This window comes from Lissotriton helveticus, chromosome 3_1 (assembly GCF_964261635.1).
Source record: "Lissotriton helveticus chromosome 3_1, aLisHel1.1, whole genome shotgun sequence".
Taxonomy (NCBI): Eukaryota; Metazoa; Chordata; class Amphibia; order Caudata; family Salamandridae; genus Lissotriton; species Lissotriton helveticus.
The window spans coordinates 488893751-488913509 of NC_136061.1; the positions used below are offsets into that span (position 1 = coordinate 488893751).

Here is a 19759-nt window from a genome sequence, read left to right on the forward strand (position 1 = left end):
ACCTGCTTGAAATCTTTCAGTAATTTCATACCCAGATTTAAAGCAGGCTCTGCCCCGTATTCATTTTGAATCTGTTTCAGGACGTCTGGTATCATCACCATAGACGGAACACCATGTGTTTTTGTGTAGATTGCAGCAAAGGCAAGTGTCGCAGTCCTCCAGGTGTGGTGCGATCCCAATCGGTAAACCGATTGTTAAAATTCTATGTTTCTCATGAGGTGTACTATCAGGAAATACTGCCTCGATTTGAGTCATTTTTTTAGCTATCCAGAATGGAATTTGTTCCCTTTTTGCGGGTAATTTACCAATGACTGATTTTATAGTCTGTGGTGTAATTTTATTTGTGTTCCCATGGTGAGGGGTTTGTTGTGGAATTCCTATAGGAGGTTGGACTGTTAGAGTTTGCATGACGTATTGAACCAATTGTCTATGTATTTTTCTTAGTTGTTTTAGTTGAACTAATAGTTCTTCACTTGACATTTCTTCAATGTCAGGATGTGGTGTATAGCTGGCTAGTACCGGCCATGTTGCTCCTGGTCTACCTAGTGGACCGAGCCTGGTAATGTGATTTTGATGTTGTAGGGCGCCTTTAAACCAGAGCTGATGCTCTTGGTAAGTTAGTGGAATTTCAATGTCCTCGAAAGGAACACATTCCGTTGGATTATCCTCTACTTTGTAGAAGTGAAACACATGCGATACTGCATTTGCTTCAGGGAAGACTATCCATGAATAGAATACCTCTGTCTGTCAATATTCATGTCCCTCTAAGACAAAAATTACCCTACCACTTTAGGTGATAGGCCATTTTTTATAAGCTTTATAGCAATGGTTTTCCTTATGTTTTCTGGGATGATTATAGCATCCGGGTCGGTTTCTTGGAAACCTGTAATGTTTAAACCCGGTTGGTTTGCAGTTGCTGCAGCTCCACCGGTTGCGTTATTGCCATCAAGCGACATTGTTAAATGAAAGTTTGCAGAGCAAGTTTCAAGGAAACAAAGATAAGGTGCACAATATTTTGGAACACTGTATCCTTCAACGTTGAACAAACCAAAAACTAATACATAGGATTTTCGTCCTATTCAGTAAAGGCGGATATTTTATCCTTTTACCCACTCCAGACGTCTATTGGAGTATTTTACGGGAAAAAAGGGTCTCTGTGAAAATCATGACTGAGATACTCTAGTATCTAGCGTTAAATTAGTGCCTTACCAAATGTTGGATGCCATGTAGTGCAGTTCCTATATTCCCAATAGGCTCTGCGCATTGCAATAATATATCCTATAGATTTGACGTAGGACTTGGGTCGACTAAGTCTCTATCGAATATATTAGACTTAATTGTGAGTGTCAACAAGCTCAGAGGTCACTAGAAACTTTCTCGAATTCACAAGAAGGGATTAGTTTCTGACAACCGCATAAACATGACAACTTTGTTTCCCCAAGAATAAAACTGATCTTCAGAGCCGTGGAAACAATAAATAGATATTTTACTCAGTCAATCGTGCATGCTTCGTTTCATCAGAGGTGCAGAGAAATAGAGAGACTGGCATTTTCAACAAAAGGGTTTATTGAACAGTCTTTATGTCAAATAGAACTTCCTTTGGGCACATTAAATGTCGAGACATCAACCAATCTAAGACACAATAACCAACCAATATTCAAACATGAAAACTAATATTCAGACATAAAAGCTAAGAGCAACGCATAAGCAACACAATTATGTGAAAACGTTCAGTTCAATATGCACAGTTTATTTATACATTAAAAAGAATTAAAAAAGACAGATACAATTTTTTTTTTATAAAAAACTTGGGAAAACAGAAAATACATCAAAATACATCAAAAGGAACAAATCAAATACATGAATACATCTAATCCATTTCCTAAAGCTATAAAGGGAAGTACGAAAAAGGTATATTCAGCAACAATCAGAATACTCCTAAATCAATACGTGTTGTACTATTCCCTTAGTTTCGACGCGTTTCGACGGACAACTAGTATATGGCCGCCTTCATCAGGAAGTATTGATTGTTATCCCAAGATATCTGAAATTAGATAAAATATGTCTTAGTTTCTATACTATGACATAGTTCAATCTTACCCTGTACATAAAACTAACTGAGATAACAGAATTAATGTCACACAGCTAATGCTCTAAGTTTCAATACAACATATCATCCATTTGCATATTGCAATACACATACATTTTCGTAAACATAAAACCAAAACTAAAGACAAAACAATTTCCATTTAAGTTTATGCAAAACTCATATATATGTACATAGCTTTTTACACACAATCCACAGAAGTGGATCCTATACTTATCATTCACAGTCGCAGAATTTAGCATATCAATAGCTGTTTGTACATAAGCCTCTTGACATTCCAGTTATGATATTACATTCCATTATATCCCTCATACATCAGGATAGTAAGTTAGGCTTAGTTATTCAGTATGGTTCATCCTGGCTAGCGTTCGGTGGCACGGACCGTACACCTTCATCCTAATGGGAGCCTATCCACCCCTGTGCTCATGGCCCCTAAAATGACCCCCAATGTCTCACAGTCACTGACCTTGTATACAGAGCGTATCGTCTTAGTGGAGAGTGATGCCTCCTTTCACTTAGATAGAATAAAAATTCTCATTTTAAGACGATTTATACGTAGACAACGGCTCGATCACTGTTGAAAAGAAAAAGCAACGATATCTATATGTATATGTGCCCCATAGGGACCCGTCATATAGCTAACAAGAAGAATATCTTTAAGCGGGTTTAGCAGCTGTTTAAATTCTAAGTAACCGATTATTATATGCGTACAAGAGCGTAATACTTACATCCTAGTCGCCTCTTGTTAGAACTCATAAAGGTGGAGATAGGTTGATGCTTAATGATTAATAACCAAACCTGCAAAATAAGCATATCTATATATCTCTCTTCCTCCTATCACCTTACCTAATATCTATTTATTCCCAAAATATTAGCAAGGCTTCGTATTTTATACTCGCATAGGAGCCGTTATTTGAGATCCCAAATACACGCGGTACAATACTCAGATCGCGAGTATGTATTAAAAGTCCATATACTTCGCAGTACTTGTAGTGCACTAAAAAGTCGGAAATTACATCTATTAGATTCATTGCTCTTAAAATTGACCATTTCTCGTAAAATCGGCACTAGAGACTATACTTACACATATATTTCGTTTATGCGTGTATATATATGTGCGCGCTGTCGTTTTCAGGGACACTTCAGTCTTTTTTCTTTTTTTACACGGCCTCTGTGAACAGAAATTTCACCGACTTAAGTGTAACATATGATTAGTCTTAATCCATCTATGTCTAATCCCTATAAACGTGACCATACCTTGAGTTGCGTTACTTCTAGCGTCCCGCGTGAAATTCTGGTCGTCTCCCACTAAAAGCACGGTACAGAGCAGCTGTGTGGCTTATATGCATGATTACGCACCATTTCAGTCGCGGGCGTGGCAGTCGCAAAGCAAAAACGTCGGACAAATTCACTCAACATAGAGATAGGACTACAGGTAGTCCAAGTCTCTAGGGAGAACTACATTGTCGGTAAACCTAAAAATAGGTCCACACGAGGGCGAAACATAAGACTCTGTCTCGTCTAAATAAGCTCTAAAGATTACTCACCGATTTAAATTGAGAATCACTCAGTTAATAACATGAGTATTATCACCTAGAAATGCTAGTATATCACTATTGGCAGACACCTACACGATTGTTATTATTCTAAACCTTGCAGGAAAATATGTACTTATTATTCCTTAGAACCATTGTTCAAGGAATATTGTGCAAAATACACACATAATGTTTAGTTATTTACGGTTAGGTCAGGATATCGGGTCTAGAGAGCCAATAAAAGTCCTATCATCTAATTTCTTAATGGATATTGCTGCGTAAAAATATCAGTAACTGCTGGGTATTAGGGAATACGATATCAGCGGTGGGACACCCAATATCAAGGGCCATTCTACTTACCCCCAATTATACGTTCCCATTCTTCACGGGAGTTAAGTCCATGTCTGACTGTATTCAAATGAGAAATGTACCACTGCTCTCTATTTTTACGGGCCTTAACAATGTTTCCACCTCTTTTTCCGATCTTTACCCTTTCCAGTATGAACCATCTGAAGTCACTTTCACCATGCTGTTTTTCCAGAAAATGTGAAACAATTGGAGCAGTGATCTTTTTCGTTTTTATCGCAGATCTATGCTCCTGAAGCCTAGTCCTTGCCTCTCTGCCAGTTTCTCCAACATAGCAAAGCCCGCAAGGACACTCCAGGAGATAGATCACATTTTTGCTTCTACAGTTGTTATGAGTCTTACATTTGACAATTTTATCATTGCACGTGACCCTTCCACGATGTCCGATTCTGTCGGGCTTGTCCCGGTACAGCTGGCTCTCATTGACGCACGCAGACTGTGAGTGCGCTTCTTAGGATAATTTATTTTTGAATCACTGCACATACTTAATTGAACGCGTGACGACGACGGTGGCTAGTGGGGCAACGCCCCAACGCCCCCAATGGACCCACCGCCACTGTCCCGAGTAAGTAGTTGCGCTTAATAAACCCTTGATTGGAAGTCACTTAACAAACCAAAGGTTACAGAGATGTTATAGTTAGGATATAGAATTTAAAAAACCTTAGAAATTCACTGGAAAAAAACAAAGGTTCCATAGACCTTATAGTTATGCTCAGATTCCACTTCTACAAAACCAGTGAAATTCAGCACTTATAGTTACCTGAGCTAACTGTAACTCATGGCCCCACATTGCACTGCTTATAATCTCACATATTAAATCACTCATGACATCACTGATGACATCTCAAATGACATCATTGATGACCTCATCCACAGAACCACTCACACACCCACTCACCCCCATACAACCTCTATATGCCAACTCAAATACCTGTTCACAGACCCATGCCAGTACTCACGCCTTCATAGAGCCACTTACACACCCACCCACTCACTCACTCGTACAGCCACTCACACAACCATTCACTCACCCATACAGGTACTCATGCAACCAGTCACTCACCTATACAGCCACTCACACAACCACATACTCACCCTTAAAGCCACTCACACACCCACTTATTCACCCAAACAGCCTCTCAACAGGGCCACTCACTAATCCATACAAGCACTCACACACTCACTCACACACAATCACTTACATACCTATTGACATATCCATACAAGCACTCACACTTCCGCTCACTCACCCATACAGTCATTCACACAGACACTCAGTCTCCAGAACAGCCACTCACACACCAACGCCCTTAAACAAACGCCCACTCAAAGAGCAACTCGCTCACCCATGCATTCACTTACACAGCCAGTCACTTACTCATACAGCCATTCAGACACCCACTTACCCACCCATACAGTCACTACTCACCTAGTTACCCACCCATAGAGCCACTCACACCGCCCCTCATCACCCATACAGCCACTGACACAACCACTCACTCACCAATACAGCCACTCACACAGCATCTCACTCACCCACACAGCTACTCACTTATACACCCCTACAGCCACTCACACACCCATACACACAAGTATACATACAGTGACTCGGCCACTCACTTAATATATGTTAGTATCGCTCAGCAGTAGTGCACCTAGTATACTAATTTACATTTTGTAGTAAGTTAGTATATATGTTTAACACCCAAAAACTCTGAGCAAATACTTACACTCACTGGATGATGTCATCAGTGATGTTGTTTGAGATTTCATCAGAGATGTCACTGACCATGTCATAAGGGATGTAATATGTGAGGTCATAAGCAGTGCATTATTGGTGTGTTAACTTATATTTAGCTCGAGTAACTATAACTGCTAAATTTCACTGGTTTTGTACGAGTGAAATCTGAGCCTCACTATAACTACTTTCCTGTAACCTTTTTTTTTCAGTGAATGTGCATGTATATATATATATATTCACTGAAAAAACCATAGGTTATAGACCATATATAGTTAGGAATTAGCATTTAGAAAACCTTATTTTACTCACACAAAACCATTGAAATTCCATATATAGTTAGTTGCACTAACTATATATCGCGCACCCGCAATCCACTGCTGATGATGTCACATATTACATCATTCATGACATGGTCAGTGACATCACTGATGACATCACTGATGACATCACTGATGACATCACTGATGACATCTCAAATGACATCACTGATGACAACATCCAGTGATTATGTGTTTCTGTAAAGTTTAAATATGTTTTACATATTGAAGAATGAGTGGATGTATAAGTGTCTGAATGAAGGTTTTAGTAGGTGCGTGATTGACTGTATGAGTGAGTGATTAAATGCGTCTTACTAAATGCACGGGTTAGTGACTAAACTGTCTGAAAGTGTGCATCAGCATGTCTGTTGTTGTGCAAGCTGCTGCATGTGTTGATCAGTAGCTATATAAGTAGCTATATGGGTTATTGATTGGTTGCACAAGTATTTGTATGGGAGACTGAGTGTGTGTATGGCTGGCTGGGAGGTGTGTGACTCTGTGCAGATCAATGTGTACTTGTATCAGTGATTCTATAAGAGAGTAAGTATGTGTTAGTATATGTTTGAAAATGTAAGGTACTCTATGTTTAACTGTGTAGATTAGAAAATGGAACTGTGATTGATTCTTTACAGGACTGACTAGGTGTGTGAGTAACTCCATGGATGAGTGGCAGAGTGTGAGTGTCTGTATAGGTGTATGAGTGCATATGATAGTGTTGTAAAGATGAGTGATTGTATGTATGAATGATTGTATGGGTGAATGAGTGAATGTGTGTGTAGACGTAGGAATCAGTGAGTGCGTATGTAGTAACTAGTATTGGTGTGTCAATGGTTTCAAAAATTATACTCTGTATTTAACACTGGGTGTAACAGAGGTTATATTAAAGTGTGAGGAGATGCATTGTATTGTCACATTAATGATATCATCATTGATGTGACCATTGATGTCAAATGAGATATCATCAGTGATGTCATTTGAGATGTCATCAGTGATGTCATCAGTGATGTCACTGACCATGTCATGAATGATGTAATATGTGACATCATCAGCAGTGGATTGCGGGTGCGCGATATATAGTTAGTGCAACTAACTATATATGGAATTTCAATGGTTTTGTGTGAGTAAAATAAGGTTTTCTAAATGCTAATTCCTAACTATATATGGTCTATAACCTATGGTTTTTTCAGTGAATTTTCAAGGTTTTGTAAATGCTAATTCCTAACTATATATGGTCTATAACCTATGGTTTTTTCTGTGAATTTCATTGGTTTTTTAACAGCTAATATCTGTAGCTGTAAAATGTATTCTTCTTTAAATCCAAAAATATATTTTATATGTTTATGAATAAATTTTTTTTTTATATATTCTTTTTTCTACGTTCCCGCTTCGCGAATCGGGAAGCTTCCCGTTAGCTGACCTTGATGCCGCGAAATAGACCGCGAGCCGGTAAACGTTTCTTTACCGCAAGTGCCGCGTTAGAAAACAACATCGTGACGCCTCCCGTCCGCATGACGTTCCACGTTGTCGCGTGATACGTCATATGACGTGCTACGTTAGCGAACTGGTACGCGAAGCGAGTCGCAAAGCGCAGGTTTCTGGAAGCAAACCGTGAGGCCCTGCAAAGCGCTTAACGTAAACACAGCAAGTCATGTGACTTGGTAATAACACTTTTCATTGGTTCATTTCACTTTTGGTTTCCTAATGATGTAAGACTAGGTCATATAATCTAAAATGAACACTTTTGATTGGTTGAGAACTCTTGTTTTTCCCAAATGATGAAAATCCCTCCTTCTTTCCTCACTCTGACTTTCATCATTGTGAGAGAAAGACCCTTTGTGATCACTGAGCAATGGCTTCTTTAGTAGCTTCAGCTGGTGCTTCCCCACCACCTCCACCACATCCAAGGAAGAGTGGACCACCTGCTCAAGTTATAATTCAACAAGAAGAGGAAGAAGAGGAACAGGACGACGAGCACGAAGAGAGGCAGTTTTTGCCTGAGCAGCCCAAGACGTCTCACCGGAAAGAAAACTTCATTTGGCAATTTTTTAAAATTCCCAAAGGTCAGAAAAAAGTAAATGCAAGATACGTAACTTGCCTTATATGTCAAGATAGACTGTCCAGAGGAACCGAGAAAAAATACAGTTTCGGAAACTACACAATGCATCGCCATATGACTAGGTGGCATCCTAACAACTACAGTGCTGCACAGTTTTGGAACGACCTAGATAATCTCCCTATTATGGCCAGAAGATCTGTTGTACCGGAAGTAACGGGACCAGAGGGCAGGGAGATGGTGCCAAATATACAAATGAAATTTGGTGAAGTAAAACACATCTGCGTATTTTGCGATGGATTCATTTCCTACGGAGAAAGAAGCATCACTCTGATCAACAGAGCTATTGACTATCATATGCAAGTTTGTACGAAACGCCCAAAATAATAAATACTTCTTTTTTTGTTTTGTTGCTCCTGTTGAGCCCTTTACAATGAATCGTTTTCATTGCCCCCTCCAAGAAAAACCCCAAAAAATATAAAACTGTTCAGAAAAATTCAAAAAAAGTAAAAAAATGTTCCGAAAATTAATAAAAAAAACAATTAAAAAAAAAGTTCTTTTCAGAACTACCTCCCCGTTATTAAAAAATTGGTACAATATTTGGAACTGTGCCAACCTCTATTTCTCTTAGTTCGCTTCCCAGTTCGCTCGCCGGTACGCGAACCGGAAGCGAACCAAAAACAGTAAGTATAAGGGAAGGAAACAGACACTTATGTTAAAAGAAAGACAGCTATAGGGGAGTAAACTAGAGATACTATTACCCGTAATCCACTGCTGATGATGTCACATATTACATCATTCATGACATGCTCAGTGAAATCATCAGCAGAGGATTGCGGGTTTTTTGGCAACGTGCCTTATCCACGGTTTAATAACGCTGCCTTTTGCTGTATATAAGTTTTCAAATTGTATGAAATATATACCAATAGGTCGTTATGAACCTTTAGGTAGTGCTTTTCTTCATGAGGTCTGGTCGCTTCCATACACATACAGATGTTTCAAAGATGATCAAGAAGTTTATCTGAATGGAGAGGAATGCACTGAGACGCCAGATCATTCACTAATGTGTAGGCACATACAGTTACACGGTTCATGCAACAAACACCGACCAAATATATCTTGCGTGTTGCAAGGCACGCCAGTTCCTGCTATCATCCCCACGTTCAAGTTGTTGGAAAATGGTAGTTATTTGATGCTCAATAATGAAGATTGTTCTGAGTTAATTAAAAGTATTCCTTTTATCGTAACAGTAAGTGAACGGGTTATTTGCTGCAGAAATGTTCTATTTCCTCCCACACATGAACATAGGGAGTTTTCAATCTGGCCACAAATACCAACCTTGGGAGCACATTTCAACGGCATGGCAAGAATAAGAGCTCTTTTGTCTCAGAGAGAGGTGTCCTTGAGTTCGGCCCGTGAAACTTTCGTGCTTCACATAGCGAACACCCGTACAGAGGTGCAGACCCTTTTCAATTAAGATTTGCCTTTCAATTTCAGCAAGATGGTTCCGACTATCTTTAACGCATCCTCCACAAAGGCCCTGGCGCACTTTTTTAAAGTTGTTACCAGTGGTCTCGTGACTTCATTTGAGAAAATCTTTGGAGTCATCCCTGCTTCCTTTCATTATATTTTCTCCACTCTGCTTCGTGGATTGGCATTTTTACTTGCATTACCAGCGGACGCTCTTGTGCTTTTTTACATTTTTAAATATGGATGTCCCTCCTATGCAACCTCCCACCCTGCAGATGCTGACACTGTTCCGCAATCGCATGCTAGAATATTATGGCACAATGCCGTTGGCGATATTAAGCACGGCATATGGATTATCTTTTCGATTCTCCTACTTCACCTGTGTCCAGCCTGTATTTCACTGCCTGACCTGTGATTTCGATTGGGCCATTGATTTGTGTCTCTGCGGACCGGTTTCTCCTGACGTCGACTTTAATCAGCTGATGACTCCTATCATTACTCACGAGTTGGTTTGTCCTGGCGAAAGGATTATGGCTGTGGCATTGATGAATGGACTACTTGGTCCCTGGAATTTACTGGCGGCAGCACAGTCTTTCTTGGAACAGAGCTTTCTTGAAAACCCACCGAGCTGTCCTCTGATGGTGATAGAGGATCCGGTGCTGGGAGAGCACGTATGTTCTTTTCCGCTTTTAAATTGGATGGCTGAACTGTTTTCGGATGAAGACGGTGACTTCCTATTGGAGGCTGTTGCAGCTTATTTTGCATACACAGTTATGTCATAGACCTTTTTCATGTTTGATATGCTGAGTACTAGCATTTCATTGACAATTCATTGACTTATTTGTCAAGTTTTTATTATTTACCTTGCCTATTGGCTTAAGACTCGATAAAGTACTTGGCTGTTTTATTTTTCTTTAGCATTAAATTTTCCTAGTTTTTAATGCTTTACCTTGCGGACCGTCCACATATAAACTTGCAATCTACTCTCATGAGATGGCACTTCTATTATCTTATTCAGTTCGTTTCCGGATCATGGGGAGATGTCATCTAGGTCCTGGATATCTTTACACCGTGTTAAGTTAGCATGGGCTCATTACCGGTTTAAACGCCATTTTTCCTTTTTTGCAACTTCTGCACACGACACTTAGTTGTTGCTTTAGCTTTCCACCTAGTAGTTCATCGTGGTTTACATGAGAATAATATGTTATTGCTCTACTATCTGCTTTGCTTGTTAAACTATATCTGTACAGCGAGTGCTAAAGTTTCAAGAACAACACGATACAGAATTGTTATGAGGTCTGATCTCCACGACTTCATACTCATAACATAAGTGCAACTTCTGCCAATTCTGGGCATGAGGCGGGTTTTATATTGCTTTGCCGAACACACATACACAACAGTTGATGCGGTTCACATGAAGAGAGAGCTGGTGTATGCTGATGTGATTCCTTCAAATCTAAGACACTAAAGTATGGGCACGCCCTAAACCAACACAAAGAGACCTTCTTAGCAAATAATATAATATGTGTATTAGGGAGGGTGAGATATAAGCAGCCGCGGGCCGTGGAGGGAGTTACGGTGAGGCAGGGAGGCGGGGAGGGGGAGAAGCAGGGTGGAGCCCTCTCTACCTTGCCCCTCCCCCTCCCCGCCTCCCTGCCCCACCGTAACTCCCTCCACGGCCCGCGGCTGCTTATAAGTGTTGCTAACTCTTATTCATTTACAGCATGTTAACATACTGTCACCATTCGCTTTTTATGTACTAGTAACTATGCTGGTAATTTTGCTACTGATAATATGTGTACTTGTATTCTCCACCCTGCTTCTCCCCCTCCCCGCCTCCCTGCCTCACCGTAACTCCCTCCACGGCCCGCGGCTGCTTATAAGTGTTGCTAACTCTTATTCATTTACAGCATGTTAACATACTGTCACCATTCGCTTTTTATGTACTACTGACTATGCTGGTAATTTTGCTACTGATAATATGTGTACTTGTATAATCTAAGATACTACGCCTCAGAAGACGGCATTAGTAAATAAACATTTCAAATACACATGTGTTCTTCTTAACTCCATGTTCTGGTTTCTAAGAAATATATAACGACCGACTGTTCATGAGTTCCACGTATCCTGAGGTACTATAAGTTCATATTCTGGATTGTCTAAACATTGAGAGTTTGTTATATCCAATGTGACACTGTACCTAGCTTGCTAAGGAGTTTTTGATTACTAACGTGAGTTTTGGGACACCCTAATTCGCCGAGGTTCCAATCCTCTGTCCACAGTTCTGTGTGAGAACAGAAACCCTGCGACAGGGGCACCCCCGACCCTTGCTGGAGCTTCATCACACTTGCGATACAACTCCAGCAATGCGCCACCTTTACGGCACAGATACATCACGCATCTGTGCTGTTTTTGCCCCATGATGCGCCGCATTGTAAATGCAGCACACCATAGGTGACGGAACAGCGGCACAGAATGACTAACACATCCCTGGTGATGCGCCAGTCATCATAAATGTATCCCTATGCTTCTTATCTTGTTAGAGATGAACCGCCATATGTATCATCAAAGTTTTTTGCATTTCCTAAATAGCGAACTTTAAGGAATAAATAGCGATTCTTTACCATTCCTAGTTTGCGATTAGCTATTTGCTAATTACAAATTACCCATTCATTTCCTTCATTTCCATAGGGCGGTTGGACTCACTTTTAGCTCGAACGGCTGAATGGATTTGCACGAAACTTGGCAAAATTGTAGGGACTGGTAGCCCGATGTGCCTTTGCTATGTCTCAAGATATATGCTCCAGTGGTTTTTACGAAAATTAACTTTGAAAAATATATATTGGGCTACATTGGCCTATATATATGTTGGAGCCCAAATGTAGCCCAATGAAGCCCAATGTAGCCCAATGTAGCCCAAAGATGGCCGCCAGACACACAAAAAAACAAATGTAGCCCAAATATCAGCCAGATGTAGCCCAACTATAGCCCAGTGACAGAATGACCAATCCGCTTCGCAAACCTCCGTTACGCGAGGCGGAGCGCTGTTACAGATATATATCTTTTTTTGAACGTTAATTTCTCAAAATCCACTGGAGCACATATATTGAGACCTAGCAAAGGCACATCGGGCTACCAGTCCCTACAATTTTGCCAAGTTTCGTGCAAATCCATTCAGCCGTTCGATTATTATTATTATTTTTTTTTTTTGCCCCGCGGGGCCCTTTTAAAACCTCCACATCAAACCTAGGGGGTCAGCGAGGATCTACTATTCCCCCTTATGGTCATTTGCCCCTTCGCTTTGGCCTCCTCTTGTCTCTCGATCCTACCGAGAGACAAGATGGCGGCCGCTACGGACTGTTTGGAATGTTGACAGACGCCAGAGAACCAATCAGCTTCGCTTCACAAAGCTCCGTTGCGCGAAAAGTACGCGTCCTGGGCCGCTGCCCGGTCCGCTGTTACAGATATATATCTTTTTTTAAACGTTAATTTCTCAAAATCCACTGGAGCACATATATTGAGACCTACAAAAGGCACATCGGGCTACCAGTCCCTACAATTTTGCCAAGTTTCGTGCAAATCCATTCAGCCGTTCGGGCTAAAAGTGAGGCCAACCGCCCTATGGAAAACTCAATGTTAAAAACACGTTTTGGGACCCCCCTTTTTTCTCGGCCCCCACTGGACGAACCCCCCCCCAAATTTTCAAGGGCTGCTCAGAAACAAAATGTGCCATTTTCCTGAAAATTTCAGCCAATTCCGTCCACAAACGCCAAAGTTATTAGACATAGAATTTTCAAAAAACCCATAGAGAAAAAATCCTAACTATATATACCTACTGGCGACCGCCAGTAGGTAATATATATATATATATACATACATATGTATTTACACATTCACTGAAGGAAAAAAACACTATTGCGGGCAGGGAAACAGTGTCCTTGAGGTGGGAACCCCAGGACAATGGCGACTCCTCCTCCTCCATTAGGGTGGAGGAGCGCCGCCCCACTGCTTTCTCGCAGTGCGAGAAGCAGAAAATCAAATGGTATTTTAAATATAATTTTATTTTCTGCTTCTCGCGCTGCGAGAAAGCAGAAGGCAGAGGTGTGCCTGGTTGGGGGCGGGCGGGCAAGTGGGCAGGTTGGGTAGGAGTGGCTTGCACCACTCTGAGTGGCCAGACTGCTTGGTCGGCCCCGGGCCGACCAAAGCAGTCATGCGCACTCTACATTTTCTCTATGTAGGCTGGAAATAGCTTCCCAGCAGTTGCCCGGCTGGCCACCGTCCGGGACTTTCAAATGTCACCAGCCGCCACTGCCGCAGGACACATATTAGGAGTCAGGCCCAGGGCAGGGGTCCCAGGGGCCTTTCTTGGCTCAGCTCAGTGGGCAGTGTACTCCTCTGCCCTTTAAGTATATGTTTCGACACCCGGGATTGTGTCCCCGGTGCCTTTAGAGGCTTGGGTGGGGGTCTGTGCACCCCTTCCTTTTATATTTATTCTTCAGCCCCAGGGGACAGGGTCCACAGTGCCTTTACAGGCTCGAGTGGGGTACCGCACACCCCCCTCCACTTTTCTTTTATGTTGCAGCCCCAGGAATGGAGTCCCTGAGGACTTTAGCGCCTAGTAGCTAGCCATGGCCTCAAGAAACTGGCTCTGACGCTGGCCATGAGGAGAAGAAACTGAGTTGACATTGAGGTGGAGAATTCTTAGCCTGGAGGCCTCCACTGCCAGTCCTAAGCACCAGAAGGAGCAACCCAGAATGGCCGAGCTGCCATAGTTGGATGCTGGGGCACAAGTTGCCTTCCTAGGATTGTCCTAAGCGAGGCCAATACAGTGGCTTCCCAACTAAAAATGTGTGAAGCCATGAGAGCGCATGTACACCCTGCATCCTCCAAACATCCTGGACTCCCGCGAAAGAAGAGTCAAGCTGTTATCGTGAGTGTGCAACTAGCAATAGACAAGATAGCACCATCAAAGTAGAAGTTCATGACACATGTACAGGGCATCACATGCAGTTAGCTTAAAAGCAATTTCTTGCTGTTCAATTTCATAACATAGAACACATTTGCGTGCATAAAGTAATTTCCAGTCTAGGTTAGGTTGTACTGGTCTTTATTTTTATTCACCCTGAAGGAGTGGTTTGTTGAAGGCTTGGAGTGTATTCTATTTTGTTGTAGGCAAGCAACATTGTTAAATACTGAAAGACACTATGTAAAGACCAGTTACAATAGACGTTACTTGTTCCCGGAACGGAAATGATATTGAAAATGAATTGCACATGAGCGAGCTTTCAGATAAATAAATAGGTACGAAGTCATAACAAAAGTCGAACAAAGGAGTGTAAAAGAAGAATTCTATGAGAAGTGCAGCTACGCCCAGCTTTGACAATGGGTTTTGCAATTAAAAATCGGTATGGAGACCTTTTTTTTTATATCAGAAGTAGATGTTGAAAGGGGATCATAGCAAATGTATGAAATCCTCCTTATATAAATTACTAGTGTGCGATCAATAGGTAGGAAAATTGGTGGATCAAAGAGGTGGAAGAGAGCGGGGTAAGGAGTTCTTGGGTTGGGAATGTCAACGAGCTTTCTACGAAACACAAATCTTCCCGTAGCTCCACTAGGAGGGAAAGGCTATGCAAAATTACCATTTTTGCAACCAAACCCTGGCTAAAGTCCATAATTGGAATAAGACTTTCCATCGTGAAGGGGTTGTGATGAAGAAGAGATATTGACACGTACCAGATGGCAATGCGTCATACTATCTGAGTACTGGGATGAACTTTTTCAAAGCAATAAACTAAATGTTCCAGATCACGATGCCCCCAAGACCCAGGTGCAATCCTGTTAGGCCTGACAAATCCAGGAGAGAGACTGATAGACTGTCAGGTAACAGGTGGTAGCGACACTGCGAGCACTACGGCCGATTGTGGCGTTGGGGGATAACGAGGGGTCCCCTACTGGGCACGACTGAATCTACAGACTGAGAGTCTTCTTAGCCAAAGCACCTGATGGAATCAAACAGCCAATCGACCCAATGAGGAGAGAAACCTCTTTTAAAGTGCCTGCGTGACCTCTGGCCTATGTAAATGGGCACTCTCTGCCAAGTCTAGGGTTGTGTTAATAGAGTTTACTATATTTTAAAGGAATAAAAAGCACTGTGTAAAACTGGTACAATAATCTATTCCAAAATGTTTAGAAAACGCAGCACAAAAGGATATTCACCATGCATTTTAATTACCAGAGAGAGAGGGAGGGAGTGAGAGAGTCGAGTGCTAATTGTCGCTGTCATGAAGTTCTGTCTTCTCTTTCAGGCAAGCATTCCTCACTGGAAAATGAAATCTCGGATGAAAAGCTTGGTGAGTCTAAGTCAAGACATATGCTTATTATTGATAAACCTATCGACATTGTAAACGAGAGGAAACACTGGGACACAAACACCTTACTGTGGCAGGGCCACTGTTCTTTATGAACACAAGCCTTTATAATTGAGAGTTTAGGTTTTTAGCAAGGGTTGTGGTTTTCTTTATGGGGTTTAATTTAGGATTAAGCACACCTAGGAAGTAGACCAATGTTCAATAGAATGGCACTGTGTTCATTGCTTTAAGAAAAATATAATTATTAATACGAAATGTGCGTTGACTAGTTATGTGAAAATGTACACATAAACTTGTTTTACTGGCCACTGGTTGCACGCGTAAGTGCCAAGTGAATCAGATCTGGCCTATTCCACTCAGAAAAAACTTTTAGCTGAGAAACAAGTTTAGGACGGTACCCTTTGGCTGCATTGCTGCTTATCATGCTAATTTGGGTTCCTTCGTGGCCAATACTTGTTGGCGGGAGGCGCAGGCATCCAGAGAGGAATGTAAGGATGTTGGAGCGTGACCCACATGTATTTTCCTGGATTGCAAAGTGCACCAGTGCAAGGACCCGTCTCCCACCCATGAATGAAATAGAGGTGTCAATCAAAAAATACAGTCTATTCAAAATAGCACCGATTAAGAAAGCAGACAATGAGTTTAGTCCAGGAGAAGAGGAACCTATTTCAAAACAAAAGGACAGGGGGCGTTTGGCCTACATCATGGCACCACTCACTGTCATGATTAGTGTGAAGTTGGTAGGTCGTGCCAGACTTAAGAACGTAAAAACAATTTTCAGGAGGTAGGAGGGGGTCTAAAATCTTACATCTGTGCATTTCAAAATGTTTAGAAAATGTGACACGTCAGAATAATCTTTTTGCATTATCGTTACCAGCGTTTGGAATAATTGCCAAGTGTTGTTGACCTGAAACTATGTATTCTTTTTCAGGCAACAGTTTTTCACAGGACAGCGATGACATGTGGTTGGAAAGACTTGGTGAGCTGGATTCATTACACATCTATATCACCTGTAACTGAATAAATGATTGATTGATTGATTGATTGATTGATTGGTGGATGGATTTTGTAAAGCACACACTCAGTATTGGCAATGCCAATAGCTCTGGGTAATGAATACATTGTCATGCCATACCTAAAAATTGATGTACGTTAATGACTTCCCTCCTCCCATCTGTGATGCTGCCAGAACAAAAGCGATATAAATTATCTAGTTATCTGAGACACCTTGATAGCATTACAGTAGCATTTGGGTGCCCCTGAAAGTCCAAGTTCCAGTAGCTGGAAAAATAAACAAAATTACCACAGTTGTGTGGAGGGCAAGCACTTTTTTTGTTGAAGCACACAACCTCTGCCCAATTAAAACATATATTCCTGGCTGCCAACATGTGGGCGGAGTCAAAACCCATCTTGTTTTGATTGTAACAAAATTGTATGCTGACAGCTGCGTTGTCAGACCAGACCATAAAATGGGCGTCCAAGCACTGTGTGGATTTCAAAAAAGAGAAGGTTAGAGGAAGAGGAACGAATAAGAACAAAGAGGCCAATAGGAACCAAATGGGTTTTAATCTAAGAAGGAAGTGGATATGAACTGGGGGTATGGAAATATTGGAATAACTTCCTGTGGAATGCCCTCTCTATTTTTCACAAACAAACACTTGGAGCAATTATTTTTCCATAAACAGTTGCAGTGCCAGTTTCGTTGGTGGTTGAAATACGATATTTGAAGTAATCTCACAACTCATTGCTATATGTTTGTTCATCTTCTCAGGTATATTCATAAACATTGTGACACCATAATGAATTATGATTGGGACTTTATTTGGGTATTTATTTTGTACACATTTTATTTTGTAATTGCCCATTTTATTTGCTGCTCTTTTAATTTGTATTAATCATTATTTATTTTGTGTTACGTAAACAAATGACGTCGAAGCTAGTATATTTACAGATTTATTTAACCTTTGAAGCTAAACTTACAATTGCGTGTCTGCATAATTCGAAAGCGGTGCACTCATAAATCATTAACATTTTAATACACATGCACACCTGTGACTGTTTAAAACTTTATTAGGAAAGCTTGCCCTTATTTCAGTTCCCTTGTGTGTCAGTCTACATTGCCTGGCATTCATGATTGACTTCATCAGAGGTCACTGAAGGGACCTATTTCCGTATTTTTCTCATATTTAAAAATAAGTATAGACATAGATAAACGTTTTTTGCCTCTATTAATCTATAAAATTGGAATACTGTGATTCTTTATTTAGGATTAAAACCAATCTCGAATGTTGGTTATTTTATATGAACTTTGAAGGGAATAGAATGCTTTACAAACTTAATGAGAATAATGTATATAGTAGGAAAGGTGTGTTGGTAATTTTATGTGAGCATTTTACCTTTTTAGTGACAACGGGAGCGGTGGGGAATCTTGCAAACTTCCAAGAGTAGGCAAGCCAGGTTTCTCAGGTACTCTCTGAGAAAACAAAGTTGGAGGGACTAAGGAATTATTTTAAATGAAGAGAGAGAGAGAGAGAGAGAGAGAGAGAGAGAAAGAGAGAGAGAGAGAGAGAGAGAGAAAGAGAGAGAGAATGAAGAGCGGGAAATTGAATGTGTGCTCTTGATAGTTAGAGAAGTTGAACAGTGCTTCAAGAAAAGGAGATGGTTGGAACAGGGCTTGTGCTGGCTTAAAAGTGTTATCACCCTGAACAGTCCTCCAGCACTTGCTTTGTTGTATCAAAGGAAAATGCTGATGTTTCACACAATGTATCATCATGTTTATGTACTCTTAATTATATTCCTAATAAACACTAGCAATACCTTAATAATCAATTTTTCTGCTGATTTTAGGCCCTACCGCTTTACATCTCGCAGCTCAATGTGGGTCTCTTGAAGCCCTTTATTGCCTTTTGACCCTGAAGGCCGATGTTACCATCACTGACAAGCGAGGATGGGCGGCTATCCATTTTGCAGCATTTTATGGCAATATTCCTGCTATTAGAGTTCTTTTGAGAAGAGAACCTGCTTTATTAGAAATGGAGACAGAGGCGGAGTAAGTGAGCGACGCATTTGAGTAGGGTCCGTCTGAATTATTCTGCAATATGGGGTTTAATGCTTACTTGAAAGGTAATCATTGTAATAATGAATGATCAAGTAATGTTATTAAAGGTTTGGCCTGACAGCCGTAGCTGCCGGCGAAGACTTTGTGATCCAAGAAATTATATAAGTAATTTATGCATGTAAAGTATAATATGGCCCAGTAATGCCATGGAGGGATTCTGGTGACATCATATACCACGAGGGCCAAGGCCGAAAAATGTGTTAATGTCACCAAAACTCTGAGATGGCAGTTTAGATCATTATTACATGTGGTGCCCGATATTTATTGTTTAAATTACATCTTTATTTTTGGAAAGGTAGCTTGAAAAACTGAAACTTGAAAATGCAGCTAACAATGGCCAGTACTTGGAATTTGAGAGTTTAAAGTTGTGTTTACCTTTCATGAATACATTAGTGCTAACAAACTGGAAAATGGTAAGGGTTTGTGTATTTATGCGTGTCTGTGGCTGAAGCATTTACTGCATCATTATGGATTAATGCATATTACACATAATTTGCAGATTTAAAAAAATATTGTGCTAGTTCAAATGGATGAAAGTAATATTACCAGATTTAGTGCCGCAAAATGTATACAACCTTACTACATACCTCTGTCCTCCATGTTACATAATCCTTCTAGCCCTGACACAGTGGTAAAGGTCTTCCAAGTGGTTTGGGATTTGTCACTATGAGGATAAAGACC

General features: G+C 40.9%; 1 protein-coding gene across 4 annotated transcripts in view; it reads left to right on the forward strand.

Annotated features, from left to right (window-relative positions):
• Nucleotides 1-19759, forward strand: part of ANKAR (ankyrin and armadillo repeat containing) — a 1199016-nt gene that overhangs the window by 509532 nt on the left and 669725 nt on the right. For all 4 annotated transcript variants that reach the window (XM_078680368.1, XM_078680367.1, XM_078680369.1 and 1 more), the window contains 3 exons: nt 15898-15942; nt 16892-16939; nt 18808-19009. In XM_078680368.1, the coding sequence (XP_078536494.1) occupies nt 15898-15942; nt 16892-16939; nt 18808-19009 (295 nt within the window). The remainder of the gene's footprint in view (nt 1-15897; nt 15943-16891; nt 16940-18807; nt 19010-19759) is intronic.